A 16102-nucleotide genomic window follows, 5' to 3' on the forward strand; every position below is an offset into this window, starting at 1 on the left:
ACAACACTGGAGTGACAGTCCGGGGAGTGACTACAACACTGGAGTGAGAGTCCAGGGAGCGACTACAACACTGGAGTGACAGTCCAGGGAGTGACTACAACACTGGAGTGAGAGTCCAGGGAGGGTCTACAACACTGGAGTGAGAGTCCAGGGAGCGACTACAACACTGGAGTGAGAGTCCGGGGAGCGACTACAACACTGCAGTGACAGTCCAGGGAGCGACTACAACACTGGAGTGACAGTCCAGGGAGCGACTACAACACTGGAGTGACAGTCCGGGGAGCGACTACAACACTGGAGTGACAGTTCAGGGAGCGACTACAACACTGGAGTGACAGTCCGGGGAGCGACTACAACACTGCAGTGACAGTCCGGGGAGCGACTACAACACTGGAGTGACAGTCCAGGGAGCGACTACAACACTGGAGTGAGAGTCCAGGGAGCGACTACAACACTGGAGTGACAGTTCAGGGAGCGACTACAACACTGGAGTGAGAGTCCAGGGAGCGACTACAACACTGGAGTGACAGTCCAGGGAGCGACTACAACACTGGAGTGACAGTCCAGGGAGCGACTACAACACTGGAGTGACAGTCCAGGGAGCGACTACAACACTGGAGTGACAGTTCGGGGAGCGACTACAACACTGGAGTGACAGTTCGGGGAGCGACTACAACACTGGAGTGACAGTTCGAGGAGTGACTACAACACTGGAGTGACAGTCCGGGGAGCGACTACAACACTGGAGTGACAGTTCGGGGAGCGACTACAACACTGGAGTGACAGTCCAGGGAGCGACTACAACACTGGAGTGACAGTCCGGGGAGGGACTACAACACTGGAGTGACAGTCCGGGGAGCGACTACAACACTGGAGTGACAGTCCGGGGAGGGACTACAACACTGGAGTGACAGTCCAGGGAGTGACAACACTGGAGTGACAGTCCGGGGAGCGACTACAACACTGGAGTGACAGTCCGGGGAGCGACTACAACACTGGAGTGACAGTCCGGGGAGCGACTATAACACTGGAGTGACAGTCCGGGGAGCGACTACAACACTGGAGTGACAGTCCGGGGAGCGACTATAACACTGGAGTGACAGTCCGGGGAGCGACTACAATGCTGGAGTGACAGTCCGGGGAGCGACTACAACACTGGAGTGACAGTCCAGGGAGCGACTACAACACTGGAGTGACAGTTCGGGGAGCGACTACAACACTGGAGTGACAGTTCGGGGAGCGACTACAACACTGGAGTGACAGTTCGAGGAGCGACTACAACACTGGAGTGACAGTCCAGGGAGCGACTACAACACTGGAGTGACAGTCCGGGGAGGGACTACAACACTGGAGTGACAGTCCGGGGAGCGACTACAACACTGGAGTGACAGTCCGGGGAGGGACTACAACACTGGAGTGACAGTCCAGGGAGTGACAACACTGGAGTGACAGTCCGGGGAGCGACTACAACACTGGAGTGACAGTCCGGGGAGCGACTACAACACTGGAGTGACAGTCCGGGGAGCGACTATAACACTGGAGTGACAGTCCGGGGAGCGACTACAACACTGGAGTGACAGTCCGGGGAGCGACTACAACGCTGGAGTGACAGTCCGGGGAGCGACTACAACGCTGGAGTGAGAGTCCAGGGAGCGACTACAACACTGGAGTGACAGTCCGGGGAGCGACTACAACACTGGAGTGACAGTCCAGGGAGCGACTACAACACTGCAGTGACAGTCCAGGGTGTACTCTTTAAAGGCTTGCTATTACTCTAATGAGGGTAATTGTATGCATTTCAGCTATTTAGAATTTTTCACAATTTATATCATTTTATTTATTTATTTCCTTTATTTTATTTATTTATTTTAACTTTATTCATTTTTTTGTTTTATGAGTGTACACTGATTGTTCACATTTATATATATTTATAGTGTACACGGAGTGATTTCATGATTCACGTGTTGCTCACGATTTGAATCTTGTTTTTATTTTGTGCATATTTTGTTAAGTATATATTATTGTTGGTAAAGTTATACCAGATGATATTGAAGGTAATACACTATTTAGTTTTTCCGTTTTTTTGAGGTACACATCTTATCTGGATTTATGGGGATGTTGAAGTTGGACACGGAGGATTCATTTATTTGGACTTTAATTTCTTTGGACTATAATTTTGGATTTTAAACATTGACTGGCACAAATAAGATTTTTGTATAATGTCTGATAGTTACTAGATTTTGGATCCGCATGTTTAACCTTATGTACAGGGTGATGGGGGTTAATGTTGGTAGGGCCCCGGAAACGGCCCTCTTCCATAAATTTCCACTTACAGTACCAAAAGAAGACCCTTAACCACTTGCCAACTGCATATAGGCAAATGATGGCTTCATTGTGGCCGGCTAGTTCTGGGAGTGTCATATGACGTCCTCCCACAACACGCCCTCCCGCGTACCCCCGGAGGCGTGCACTCTGTGATCTCCATGATCGCTGTGTCCTACGGACACAGCTGATCATGTGATGCGATAAAAGGCCAATCACAGCAACCTTTTACCACATGATCAGCTGTGTCCAATGACACAGCAGATCACCAGGAAATGAAGTTGCCAGTTATCGGCTGCACTTTCCTCACACTGTCACAGCATGAGGAAAGTACTGCTGATAACTAGCAATTGTACCCTCCCCTCCCCTTCCCTTCCCTCCCCTCCCCTCTCCTCTCTCCCCTGCGCTCCCCTCCTTTCCCCTCCCCTCTCCTCTCCCCTCCCCTCCCCTCCCCTCTCCTCTCCTCTCCCCTCTCCTCTCCTCTCCTCTCCCATCCCCTCCCCCATCCCCTCCCCTCTCCCTTCTCCTCTCCCCTTCCCTCTCCCTTCTCCTCTCCCCTACCCTCTCCTCTCCCCTTCCCTCTCCTCCTCCTCCCCCTCCTCTGTTCTCCTCCTCCCCTCTTCTCTCCTCTCCTCCTCCCCTCTCCCTCTCCTCTCCCCTCTCCCCTCCCCTGTCCCTTCTCCTCCCCTCTCCTCCTCCTCCTCCTCCCCTCTCCCTCTCCTCTCCCCTCCCCTCTCCTCCTCCTCCTCTCCTCTCCTCCCCTCCCCTCCCCTCTCCTCTCCTCCCCTCCTCTCTCCTCCTCTCTTCTCCTCCTCCTCTCCTCTCATTACTGTTACCCTCTTTTCTTCCTTTCTGCTGTCTCTTTTATTTCCCATGTTCTGGTGCTAGTGTAGTTCCATGTTGTATGTGTTGTGCACTATGTGTGGTGTGTATGATGAATGCTCTGTGTGATCCATATGTCTCCTATTATTGCTTCCCCTGTACAAGGTGGACTTAATGCTGGGAATGTTCTATGTGACGTCTCCAGTCATTATTGCACACATTTCCTGCTTCCCTGCGGGATGTCTGTTGTTTATTCATCCGCCTGTTTGTTGGGGATATTTCATACCTTATAACATGACACTTGTCTGTTACATTTTCTGTAACTTGAAACATTTCAATAAAAATATTGGAAAATAAATAGTTGGTTGCATAAGAGATAGATTTATTTTTTCTCAGTTATTTTTTAGTTATTTTTGATCTTTCATGGAAACCACAGGAACGGTTATTTTAATGTTTCTCGGGGCTGCAGTTCCTCTGAACTCCACAAGGTGGTGATCTCACTTCTATCCAGAAAGAAAGTTATTATAGAACACAGACAGGAAGTGATGTCAGGCAGAGACAGGAAGTGATGTCAGGTAAAGACAGGAAGTCATCTGCAATAAAGACAGGAAGTTCCATACCATAAGAAGCAGCGAGGAGACAGTGGTCAAAGTAGCAGCAGAGGAGGTAATAAGATGTTATTTTATATTTACACCCAGTAACTCCCCATCATGTCTGTCCTCTTCCTCCATAGTCATGTCAGTCCTCTTCCTCCATAGTCATGTCCGTCCTCTTCCTCCATAGTCATGTCCGTCCTCTTCCTCCATAGTCATGTCCGTCCTCTTCCTCCATAGTCATGTCCGTCCTCTTCCCCCAAAGTCACATCCGCCCTCATCCTCCATAGTCACGTCCGTCCTCTTCCTCCATAGTCACGTCCGTCCTCTTCCTCCATAGTCACGTCCGTCCTCTTCCTCCATAGTCACGTCCGTCCTCTTCCTCCATAGTCACGTCCGTCCTCTTCCTCCATAGTCATGTCCATCCTCTTCCTCCATAGTCACTGTGACGTCTTTTATCTCCAGCAGATGATGATACACACATATATAGTGTGGGAACCCAGATGAACCCCTTCAGGGGCAGAACATTCCCCCACTTCCGGGGCCGGAACATTCTCCTCATTGTGGAGATAAATTCTAGTAATATGGTCCTGTAAACAAACAGCACTGACAATAAATAGACAAGACAAGGACCATCCTGACCATACATGGCCTACAAAGGGCAATGATGACACTACACAGGCAGCCAATGGGCAATCATTACACTATGCAGCCAACACAATGATGGAGTGCCGGGGTCAGGAGTATGGAGCATAGAGCCCCTTACATTGCTGCTCAGGGGGAAGGAAACATTCCCCAGCCGGCCATGAAGAATATGTTCCATCATTGGTGTCAGAGGGAGGAAAATACTGAGGGGTCTGAGGGAAGTAGTGGAGCTGAGGGGTCTCTCAGGGATTACTGAGGATGAGAGACTTTGGGGGCCCTTAGGGGGCAGTGGAGTTCAAGGGTTTTGAGGGGGTAGAGTAGCTGAAGGGATCTGGGTCCTTGATAGGGTTGGCGGGGAGCAGAGCTCTGAGGAAAGGGAAGTTTATCAGGCTCAGGGGGACTCTGAGGCAGGGAGGGGGGCTCTTGGTCTCTAATTGTCCTCTTACCTGTACTTACTTTCTAGACCTCCTTACAGAACTCCTACCAGGAAAGGAAGACAACCTTCACCTTCTTACCATCTCACTGGTCAAATAATGTATTCCAAGATACCAAATGGAATGCAGAAGGACAATCCTTCACCCCTTGGTGGACACTTGTTCTTAGAGGAGGACTCTTGGTGCATTTTTGACTAAAAGGTAGTCAGGGGTCAGTGCTGAACATCTTCAGGAGACACTCCAATACCTTCCCATGACACAGGCTCTGGCAGTGCCCGGTGCAGGAATTCAGAGCCCCAGGAACCCACCACCACCCTGTACAATGTCCTGGATATTACAGTATACTTGGGAACCAAACAGCTCCACCCTGCTGTCCTCCTTCTACCCACACTAGGCTGTCATTGGAGGGAAGAGAATAGGCTCCTTCCTCACAGCTCTATACTCAACCAACACCATCCTCCTGCTATCCCATCCAATCCCTTCTCTTACTGCAGAGAGTGACAGTGACATCACTCCTGTCAGTCAGCAGGCTGCCACAGATTGGAGCCTTGCAGCCGGAGTTCTGCCAATTGTCCTGATTATCCAGCAACTCCGGCCAAAAGTCATCAAGTTCCCCTTCCTGGACCTCATAATGAGCCGACATTGACCTCACAGCACTGCCTCAGAGCAAACAAGTCATAGGAAGGATCAGATTTATCATTCCTTGTCTGCAGATCTAAAACTCTTCAAAACCAGTTCAGAGACCAAACAAACCCAACAGAGAAAAGGAGGTTTCTGATCTGGCAGACCAAGAGGGTCCCGGGACCTCCAAAATGTAGCAAATGCTAAACAGTCCAGACTACTGTCTTCCCATGGGGAAGTAGTTCTTCAATGTCCAGCAACCCTCCTATTCCCCCCTCACATCCACATCCTATTATTGTGTGACCAATACCATCCAAATCATTCTTACTTTCATTTCCCAAAGTTATCCGTCTACAAGGAGACCTGTATAGATCACATGATGGCACCAATGAGGATGGAGGAGGACCGGAGTCACATGACTGAGAAGATACTAAACCTCACCCTGGAGATCATCTACCTGCTGACCGGAGAGGTGAGGATTCTGGGAGGTCACATGACATCATTCTCATCTCTATTAATAAAACACAGACCTGATCGGAGAGGTGAGGAGGATTCTGGGAGGTCACATGACATCACTCTCATCTCTATTAATAAAACAGACCTGACCGGAGAGATGAGGAGGATTCTGGGAGGTCACATGACATCACTCAACTTTTTTAATAAAACACAGACCTGACCGGAGAGGTGGGGAGGATTCTGGGAGGTCACATGACATCACTCACATTTCTATTAATAAAACACAGACCTGACCGGAGAGGTGAGGAGGATTCTGGGAAGTCACATGACATCACTCTCATCTCTATTAATAAAACACAGACCTGACCGGAGAGATGAGGATTCTAGGAGGTCACATGACATCACTTTGATCTGTATTAAAAAAAACACAGACATGACCGGAGAGGTGAGGAGGATTCTGGGAGGTCACATGACAGCACTCTTATGTCTATTAATAATACACAGTGTGACGATTGCGATATCAAATCTCTGCCCCTCTCACCAGACTCGTGACCAAAGGACTAGCCAATCTAAAACCGCGATGTCAGGTGCGTAACAATGCCATGCCCAGCTGCACCCTGCACATTGATTTTCCAGCTAACTGGACCACAAATCTATGTACTGGCATCTTGAGCACGATAGTTACTGGGTCAGGTTAATTACGCAATTAACGCTTCACATTGCCGCCACCTACTTTTTGTACAGAGAAAGAGGAAACTTGGCAATATCAGCAATAACACTAGGGTGGTTGAAATATTCATCTGTATACCACTTTCACTGCAGACAGGTTATACAGAGGGTTAAACACACACAGTAGCGCTCTTCAGCGGCAGGAATTCTTAAGTTGCATTAAAGAGCTTTAGAAACAGTTCAACACTTTCAGAAAGTAAGTTTTATTACTAAAAGGTCAAAAGGGTGCAATAAAAAGATTTACAGAAAAAAGATGTAACCAATATATATAAATATATAGAGAGCAATAACACCACAAAGAGATAACAGAAGTTTAGGTAGATAAGTACTAGCCAAAAAGCCTTGTGTTAAGCAGTTTCAAGTCTCATGAGCCAATTTCTTGGCTCTACTGCTAGTCTCGATGTTAAAAGCAGGAGAATCTTCTCTTTTCTCATCCACACTCCAAGCATAACAGCCTTTTTCTAGCAAATCCCAGCAGGGTGTCTCTTTGGAGTAGTAACCAATGGTCTCCTTTTGGGGAGGGGTGTTGGGTGGAGACCTAAGTTACAAGCAGAATCTCTCCTAGCTTATATTTTGGCTCATAACTTTTCCTAGGTACATTTGCCGGCCTGGTCACTAGTATATTAATACTCAGCCACATCTGCAGAATGGTTAGAGATGAAACATGAAATATGCACTTAAATGGTTCAAGAGATATACTTTTCTGCTTTTCTCTGTATGTCAGCTAAGGGGTGTCGCATACCAGGAGAATGGTCTCAAACTAAGCCTTCCGCATATAGGCTCCATGTTTAGGTAGTTATGTCCTACGTGAAGATATCAACTTATATGTAAAGTGAGTTTTTAAAAGTAAGTCTGTTTTTACAACCCCTTGGAAGGTCTTTTGAAGTTCAGTGACCCTTCTCATCACTCAGGCCACATGTCACCCCACAGCACGGGAGGGGGAAAAGAGATCTACAAGATGGAGGGGGTAGCCTGCTTTGGGAGTTAGAAATGGTATAACATAGAAAATTCTTAACAAAACGGAGGGCCGCCTCAGTCTCTGTGTGCACGATTCCTACACACAGACCTGACCGGAGAGGTGAGGAGGATTCTGGGAGGTCACATGACATCACACAGACCTGACCGGAGAGGTGAGGAGGATTCTGGGATTCTAACATGATATTCTTATTGGTTCCTCAATACAGAGATTGAAGTCAGGTGATCATATGACCATCACAGTGCCTCCATGTGACTCCCTAAACCCTGAGAGACACAACATGCAGAAGATTCTAGAAGTCACCAAGAAGATGATGGAGCTGCTGACAGGAGAGGTGAGCGGTGCCGGGAATTCTGGGACATTCTCCAGTAACAGACAAGGGATGTGTCTGGATGGTGACTGTATCATTGTGTGTGTCAGGTTCCTATAAGGTGTCAGGGTGTCACTGTCTATTTCTCCATGGAGGAGTGGGAGTATTTAGAAGGACACAAGGATCTCTACAAGGACGTCATGATGGACAATCAGCCGCCCCTCACATCACCGGGTAAGAGGAGACTTTATTGTAAAGGAGAGAGCAGTACGGAGGATCCACCTAGATCCCCCATCATCTGATAAACACATAGAAACAATGGATTCAGTCAGTGTGTGTGTTTCCTACAGATGGATCCAGTCATGGGAACCCACCAGAGAGATGTCCCCGTCCTCTGTATTCCCGGGATTCCACACAGGAAGGTCACACCATCCCTCACCATCATCAGGTAGATGAGGAACAATCACTGATAGTATCATTAGGATCTGTACATTATCTGCATTGTTACCATTGATGTCATTTTTATTATATATTCAGAGTGGAAACCTGAGAGAATTTGAGGTTGAAGAAGAAGAGGCGTATGTGAGGGATGATCAGCAGTCTATGGAGGAGGATGGAATAACGGGGACATTTATAGAGGAGGACACTCCTACAGAGATCAGCACAGGTGGGTCATGAACACTAAATCCATTCCTCCACCCATACTGCTCACTGATTGGTCCAGAGTAGGGCGGGGACTGGGTGATATCAGCCTGTAATCCCCTGGTCACTTTCCTGAGCTGTGTTCCCCGTCCTGTATTCCTGGATTTCTCTCGGATAATCTTCCTTCTCTGTGCTGCAGACACAATTTATGTCTCTAGACTGGATTTATGGAGGTTCTGGGGTTCAGCTGGCAGAAAAATGTTCATTTTCATCATAGACGTTACTAGACCTAGACACCTGGGGTGTGTGCTATTGATCTTCTGCTCCATGCCCGGGTCTAGTAAGATCTCTGACAGAACATTTCTCCCAGGGGACCTTCTCTGTTATCTGCTGGCTGTGCCGGGTGGAGGGATATGTCTGTAGTGTCTCAGACCCAAGTCACTGAGTGCAGTCTCAGGAGATGGGAGGCAGCGGTGTGGGATCTCTGCAACTTGTCTACAGTAAACATTTAAAGTGGTTGTAATCCCTCCATATACTCAGTGCAGTGACTGGCCTCAGGTGATACACAGAGATAAAACAAATCCTACATATGTTGCACCTTTTTATCTGCAGCAATCTCTTCTCTACAACTGTTCAAAGCCCAGAATGTATACAGCTTGTCTGAGAAGTCAGAAAAAAAGAGACAGAGAGATAAAGTCACATTCTGCAGAGTTCAGTGAGGTGAGCTCTAAAGGTGATTGGAGGGAAGGTACACACAGCACACAGGAACAGAGCTGAGGCTGTCAATCACAGGCTGTGTGCTGGAGCTTCTCCCCTTTCACATTTTTTCTCCTGGTGTCAGGAAGATTTGTCAGAAGTGATTCATGCTGATCGCAGAGGAAGGAGACAGCAGACAGAAATGGCTCTTATTGCTCTGGAGTGAGACAAGTAGAGGGATATGTTTGTTCATATTCCATGTCTGAGGGTTACAACCACTGTAAGTGATCACTGATTACTAAACACCAATTTGATGTGATCCTTACACTATGTATTAGTATCGCCCCCCTTGTCCTGAATAGAGGTACTATGTGGGTTTAGTTTGTGGCTGGGCTGTACTTGGCTCAGGCTGATTGTATAGTTCTTCACTTGGTTTCTCCCTAAGTTTAGGTTGTCTTGTGATGTCTCACTGTGGCCAGTAGATGTCACTGCTATCACTGGACATAGTATGAGGTGGCGGCTGCATTCCTTTTCTTTGGCTTTTTTCCCTGTTTTCACCTGGTGATCTGGCCAGTAACACACCTTCTGTATTAGAGCGCCCCCGCTGTGGAGACAGCAGCATGGTCAGTCTGGGGGGAGGGGAGTGTTAGATGTACTAGCAGATTTAAAAACAGTAACTAATTGAAGCCAAACTCCAGCTCACACCTCATAATCAGTTTCATCAAACAGTTTTTTTCTTTTGGGATAAAAGTTTTACATGAATAAATAAAAGCTGCTCATTGTAAGCCCCCTGTCAGTGGTAAGTGGTCTGCCTGATCCCTGGAACTGATACATTCTGCTGCAGAGTTTTATAAAACAGATTTACTGGCTAGATCACCAGATGAATATAGAAGAAAACTAATACTGTTTAGTCCTAACTTTTGTATCCTTTATGATAAGTTGTACATTACATACAGTGAAGGAAATGCGTATTTGCTCCCCGGCTGATGGTGAATGTTCGCCCCTCACACAGAAATGATCGGTCTAACAATGGAATGTTCGCCCCTCACACAGAAATGATCGGTCTAACAATGGAATGTTCGCCCCTCACACAGAAATGATCGGTCTAACAATGGAATGTTCGATGTAACACTGAGAGACAGAATACAACAACAAATTCAGCAGAAATGCGTCTAACAAATGATGACGGATCTGCATGTTCATGAGGGAAAGAAGGATTTGATCCCCTATCATTCAGCAGGATTTCTGGCTACCAGGCGTCTTTCATACAGGTAATAAGCTGAGATTAGAAGCAGTCTCTTAAAGGGAGTGCTGCTAATCTCATTGTGTTACCTGTATAAAGACACCTGTCCACAGGAACCATCAAACCATCAGATTCCAAACTCTCCACCATGGCAAAGACCAAAGAGTTGTCCAAGGATGTCAGGGACAAGATGGTAGACCTACACAAGGCTGGACTGGGCTACCAAACTATGGCCAAGCAGCTTGGTGAGAAGGTGACAACAGTTGGTGCAATCATTCACAAATGGAAGAAACACAAAACAAGTGTCAGTCTCCCTAGGTCTGGTGCACCATGCAAGATCTCACCTCATGGAGTGTCAATGATCATGAGAACAGTGAGGAATCATCCCAGAACTACACGTGAGGATCTTGTCAATGATCTGGGACCACAGTCACCAAGAAAACAATTGGTAACACACTATGCCGACAAGGACTGAAATCCTGCAGTGCCCGCAAGGTCCCTCTGCTCAAGAAAGCACATGTCCAGGCCCGTCTGAAGTTTGCCACTGAACATCTGAATGATGCAGAGGAGGACTGGTGGGAAGTGTTGTGGTCAGAGGAGACCAAAATCCAGCTCCTTGGCATCAACTCAACTCACCATGTTTGGAGGAGGAGGAATGCTGCCTATGACCCCAAGAACACCATCCCAACTGTGAAACATGGTGGTGGAAACATTCTGCTTTGGGGGTGTTTATCTGCTAAGGGGACAAGACAACTGCACCGCATCAAAGGGACGATGGACGGGGCAATGTACCATCAAATCTTGGGTGAGAACCTTCTTCCCTCAGCCAGGGCATTGAGAATGGGTGGTGGATGGGTGTTCCAGCATGACAATGACCCAAAACACACGGCCAAGGCAACAAAGGAGCGGCTCAAGAAGAAGCACATTAAGGTCCTGGAGTGGCCTAGCCAGTCTCCACACCTTCATCCGATTGAAAATCTGTGGAGGGAGCTGAAAGTTCGAGTTGCCCAATGTCAGCCACCAAACCTTAATGACTTGGAGAGGATCTGCCAAGAGGAGTGGGCCAAAATCCCTCCTGAGATGTGTGCAAACCTGGGGGCCAACTCCAGGAAACGTCTGACCTCTGTGATTGCCAACAAGGGATTGGCCACCAAGTACTAAGTCATGTTTTGTGAAGGGGATCAAATCCTTCTTTCCCTCATGAACATGCAGATCCGTCATCATTTGTTAGACGCATTTCTGCTGAATTTGTTGTTGTATTCTGTCTCTTAGTGTTACAGTGAACATTCCATTGTTAGACCGATCATTTCTGTGTGAGGGGCGAACATTCCATTGTTAGACCGATCATTTCTGTGTGAGGGGCGAACATTCAGCATCAGCAGGGGAGCAAATACACATTTCCTTCACTGTATATGCTAGAGATGGTCTGCACATAAATGGAAGGGGGTCTGCTGTGCTGGGGGAGGGGTTTAATTATTTTCCACCCATTTCCTCCCAGCTGGACATTTTATATCGGATGATGTGATTGGAGCACAGACTTTTACATGGTGATAATAATGTGATAACATCCTCCAACTTTGGACCCTTAAACAGAAAGTGATAATGAGGGAGGAGTCAATACCCCAATGATGGTGGTCTTCAGGATCAGTCCAGTCTTCATCTTGTTTGTTCTCCTCCCATCCTCACTCTCTGACCTCTGGTGGGGCTCAGCCCCGCTGTTCTTCATGACTAAATCATGGACTAAATAAGGAAGTGCAGTACTTCTTGTGTTGGGAAGATGGCGATGAGTGATAGAGGGGGTGGGGACCCTCGTCCTATAATCCCCTCATCACTGTCCCTCCTATAAAAGACAGTTCTGGTTGTTTCCTCACTCTCTGACTAAGGTCCATGAATAAAGAAATGACCTGGTAGGAGATCAGAGGAGCCATTTCCTAGTTCCCTTGAGGGTGGAATTGTAAGATCCTCACAGACCAAGCTGCCTGATGTGGGCGGAGTCCTGGTTTGGGGGAACCAATCAGCTCCTGTCTAGTAATCCTCTTTGTCTTTGTATTTTAGTCCCTGGCCGGGAGATGAGGAAAACCTCCGAGGATTGTCTCACTTTGTCTCCATACTGCAAAGTAGAAGATGAGGACATCACACAGTATAGTCCAGGAGAAAACCCGGCTCCCTCCAATGTCCATCCGGCACCACCCAGTGTAGATGGACCATCGGATTCCTCGTATCCTGAGGAACCTCAGACTGTGCGGGACCGGGCCGGCCTTCCAACAGCTTCTCAGAGCTTCTCCTGTACTGAGTGCGGGAAAGGTTTCCACTCTGAATACAAGCTTAAGGTGCATAAAAGATCTCACACGGGGGAAAAGCCGTATTCCTGTCCTGAGTGCGGGAAATGTTTCCGTTTTAAATGTCGTCTTAATGAGCATAAAATATCTCACACAGGAGAGAAGCCACATTCCTGTCCTGAGTGCGGGAAATGTTTTTCACAGAAGTACAATCTTTCCAGACATCAGAGATCTCACAAGGGGGAGAAGACATTTTCTTGTTCTGAGTGTGGGAAATGTTTTGTAGCAAAATCAGATCTTGTTAAGCATCAAAGATCTCACACAGTGAAAAGATCTTATATCTGTCCTAAGTGTAGAAAATGTTTCTCAGAGAAGTCTGATCTTTACAGACATCAGAGATCTCACACAGAAAAGCCATATTTCTGTGCAGAGTGTGGGAAATGTTTTTCAAACAAGTACAGTCTTTACAGACATCAGAGATTTCACACAGGGGAGAAGCCATATGCCTGTCCTGAGTGCGGGAAATGTTTTTCAATGAGGTTCCATGTGTACAGGCATCAGAGATCTCACACAGGGGAGAAGCCACTTTCCTGTTCTGAGTGCGGGAAATGTTTTTCTGATAAGTCCAGTCTTTGTATTCATCAGAGATCTCACACAGGTGAGAAGCCATATTCCTGTCCTGAGTGTGGGAAATGTTTTTCACAGAAATCCTATCTTTACACACATCAGAGATCTCACACGGGAGAGAAGCCATATTCCTGTCCTGAGTGTGGGAAATGTTTTTCAGTGAAGTCCAATCTTTACAAACATCAGACATCTCATACGGGGGAGAGGCCATATTCCTGTCTTGAGTGCGGAAAATGCTTTTCGCAGAAGTACCACCTTGACAGACATCAGAGATTTCACACTGGGGAGAAGCCACTTTCCTGTCCTGAGTGCGGGAAATGTTTTTCGCAGAAGTCCAATCTTTCCAAACATCAGAGATCTCACACGGGGGAGAAGCCACTTTCCTGTCCTGAGTGAGGGAAATGTTCCTCACTGAAGTCCTGTCTTCCTTTACATCAGGGGTCCTAAACAACCCTGGAGGTGTATTAGTGCCTTGAGTGCGGGAAATGTCTTCTAGATGAATGTTGCTGGACATCCCAGCTCTCATGTGAGGAAGAAACACACCCTGATATACACCTCAGATATACTCCATGGATGATCTTCTTCATGGAAGAAACAGTCCATAAGGAGATGAGAGGCCCCCAAAGACACGGATGAAGTGTGGCAGCGGGTTGGCTATTGATAGCAGCTCAGTGGTTAGCCCTTCTGCCTGGCAGTACTCGGGTCATTGGTTTGAATCCCAACCATGGCACCACCTGCCTGGAGTTTGCATGTTCTCCCTGTGCCTGCGTGGGTCTCCTCCAGGTACACTGGTTTCTTCCCACATGCCAAAGACATGCTGATAGGTTTATTGGCTCCTGTCTATATTGTCCCCTAGTATGTGTATAGATGAATGTGAGTTAGGGACCTTAGATTGTACGCTCCTCGGGGGCGGGGACTGATGGGAATGAACAATTTATGTATAAATGGACAGTGCTATAGAAGTACCTGTAATAAATATGGAGTCATCGCCTTTCATTGGCTGAGTATATTTATGGTGGAAGCTTTCACAAACACTTAGAGGTTTAGTAAAAAAAAAAAAAAAGTTAGAAGGAATGTGAGTGACATTCGCCCGGCCATGACGAATATTGGGCATACTTTATTTCACACTCTGATTCCTTTGGCTCCATCTAGTGGCCATAATGTGGTATTGTGCTGCTGTTATTGATTGCCGTATTTCAGGAAAAATCCCCCATTATGTCCAATAGATGGAGGGCAATGTTATTACCAGGCTGCAGCTAGGGGGAGCTCTAATGTCACCCCAGCAGAGGGATCCCATCTAGCCCACATTAACCCTCTCACTGCCAGAGCTGTTTCTGCATGATTTTGCACACATGGGAAAATGCAGATTTTGGTCCTGAAGATGAGATAAACCCCCAAACATCTATTCTGTGACATCAGAGGCCCTGGAGAATAAAATGGTGGTGATTGTTAAGGTGTTCCCCGTACACAGATTCCCCTTCATATCCGCCTTTATTTCCTCCTTTCCCCCATTTTCTATGTTGGGATCTTTTCTACAATACTTTGTTATAATAATGGAACACGTTGTGTATTGTATTGTACACCAATAATAATGACTCCGCCCCCACATTCCAGACAAGGGATTTTCCTGACCAATCGGATTCCTTCCTTTACTGTTTCCTGAGGTTTTTTTTTTCTGCAATCTTGTTGAAAGTGAAATTCTAATAAAAATGTATTGAATGAAAAACAAAATGGTGTGTGTGTGCAATGATGACAAAGCTGTGTATCCAGAAACGGCTGGTCGGTGACACTTCCATATACAGCCCAATGAAGTGACAAGGAAGCCCTAGAACCCTTTGGAGGAACCCTGGCTGAGAAAGGCTGGACTAGGCAGTCACATATCTCTGCCCCCCTTGCAGGGTTCCCAACCCTCCGTGACTTTTATTACTGACACAACATGAACATTTACTGACGGAGGACATGTTTTTACTGACATCCTGAAAAATGACAGAATTCCTGTTAGGATTATTATTATTATACAGTATTTATATAGCACCAAAGGGTATGCTCAGCGCTGTACAGTAGCGGGGGGGACAGAACATGAGACAAGACAGAAACAATACAATACACGAGGGGTTCGAGGACACTGATCCTTGGAGCTTACAATCTAGGAGGGAGGGGAAGGTGGTACAGGAGGAGATGGCTGTGGGGGATGGAGTGGAGGAGGTTAGTTGTTAGGTGAGGTCGGATGTTAGGTGAGGTCGGGTGTTAGGTGAGGTTGGGGTAGGCTTCCCTGAAGAGGAGGGTTTTCAGGGTGCGCCTGAAGGTGAGGAGGGTAGGCGACAGTCTGATGGATTGGGGTGGAGAGTTCCAGAGGATGGGGGAAGGCCTGGAGAAGTCCTGCAATCGGGCGTGGGAGGAGGAGACCAGGGAGCTAGAGAGTAGGAGGTCCTGTGAGGAGCGGAGGGCACGGGTAGGGTAGTATTTGGGTATCAGGTCAGTTATGTAGTTTGGGGCGGCATTGTGAATGGCTTTGTAGGTCAGAGTTAGCAGTTTGAATTTGATGTGTTGGGCAATCGGGAGCCAGTGAAGCGATTAGCAGAGGGGGGAGGCAGATGTGGAGCGCTTGGTGAGGTGGATGAGTCTAGCCGCTGAGTTTAGGATCGACTGGAGTGGGGATAGCATTCGTTTGGGTAGGCTTACACTGACCACTGATATAAGGGGGTCC

General features: G+C 47.3%; 1 protein-coding gene across 1 annotated transcript; it reads left to right on the forward strand.

Moving 5' to 3' along the window:
* The first annotated feature begins 2042 nt into the window (after positions 1 to 2042).
* On the forward strand, positions 2043 to 15117 carry LOC149461828 (uncharacterized). Its single transcript, XM_089677693.1, has 5 exons — positions 2043 to 2054; positions 7807 to 7932; positions 8064 to 8142; positions 8259 to 8323; positions 12622 to 15117. The coding sequence occupies exons 1-5, from the start codon at positions 2043 to 2045 to the stop codon at positions 13789 to 13791; spliced, it is 1452 nt and encodes a 483-aa protein (XP_089533819.1). The 3' UTR covers positions 13792 to 15117.
* The last annotated feature ends 985 nt before the right edge of the window (positions 15118 to 16102 follow it).

Source organism: Staurois parvus, unplaced genomic scaffold (assembly GCF_062004578.1).
Source record: "Staurois parvus isolate SC_StPar_1 unplaced genomic scaffold, SC_StPar_1.0 ptg000191l, whole genome shotgun sequence".
Taxonomy (NCBI): Eukaryota; Metazoa; Chordata; class Amphibia; order Anura; family Ranidae; genus Staurois; species Staurois parvus.

Bases quoted from the DNA above. Each gene is read 5' to 3' on its own strand.
- LOC149461828 (XM_089677693.1), top strand. The intron at 7,933-8,063 runs GTGAGCGGTGCC...TTCTCCATGGAG, and splicing joins TGGAGCTGCTGACAGGAGAG to GAGTGGGAGTATTTAGAAGG. The intron at 8,324-12,621 runs CAGGAAGGTCAC...GAAGATGAGGAC, and splicing joins TGTATTCCCGGGATTCCACA to ATCACACAGTATAGTCCAGG.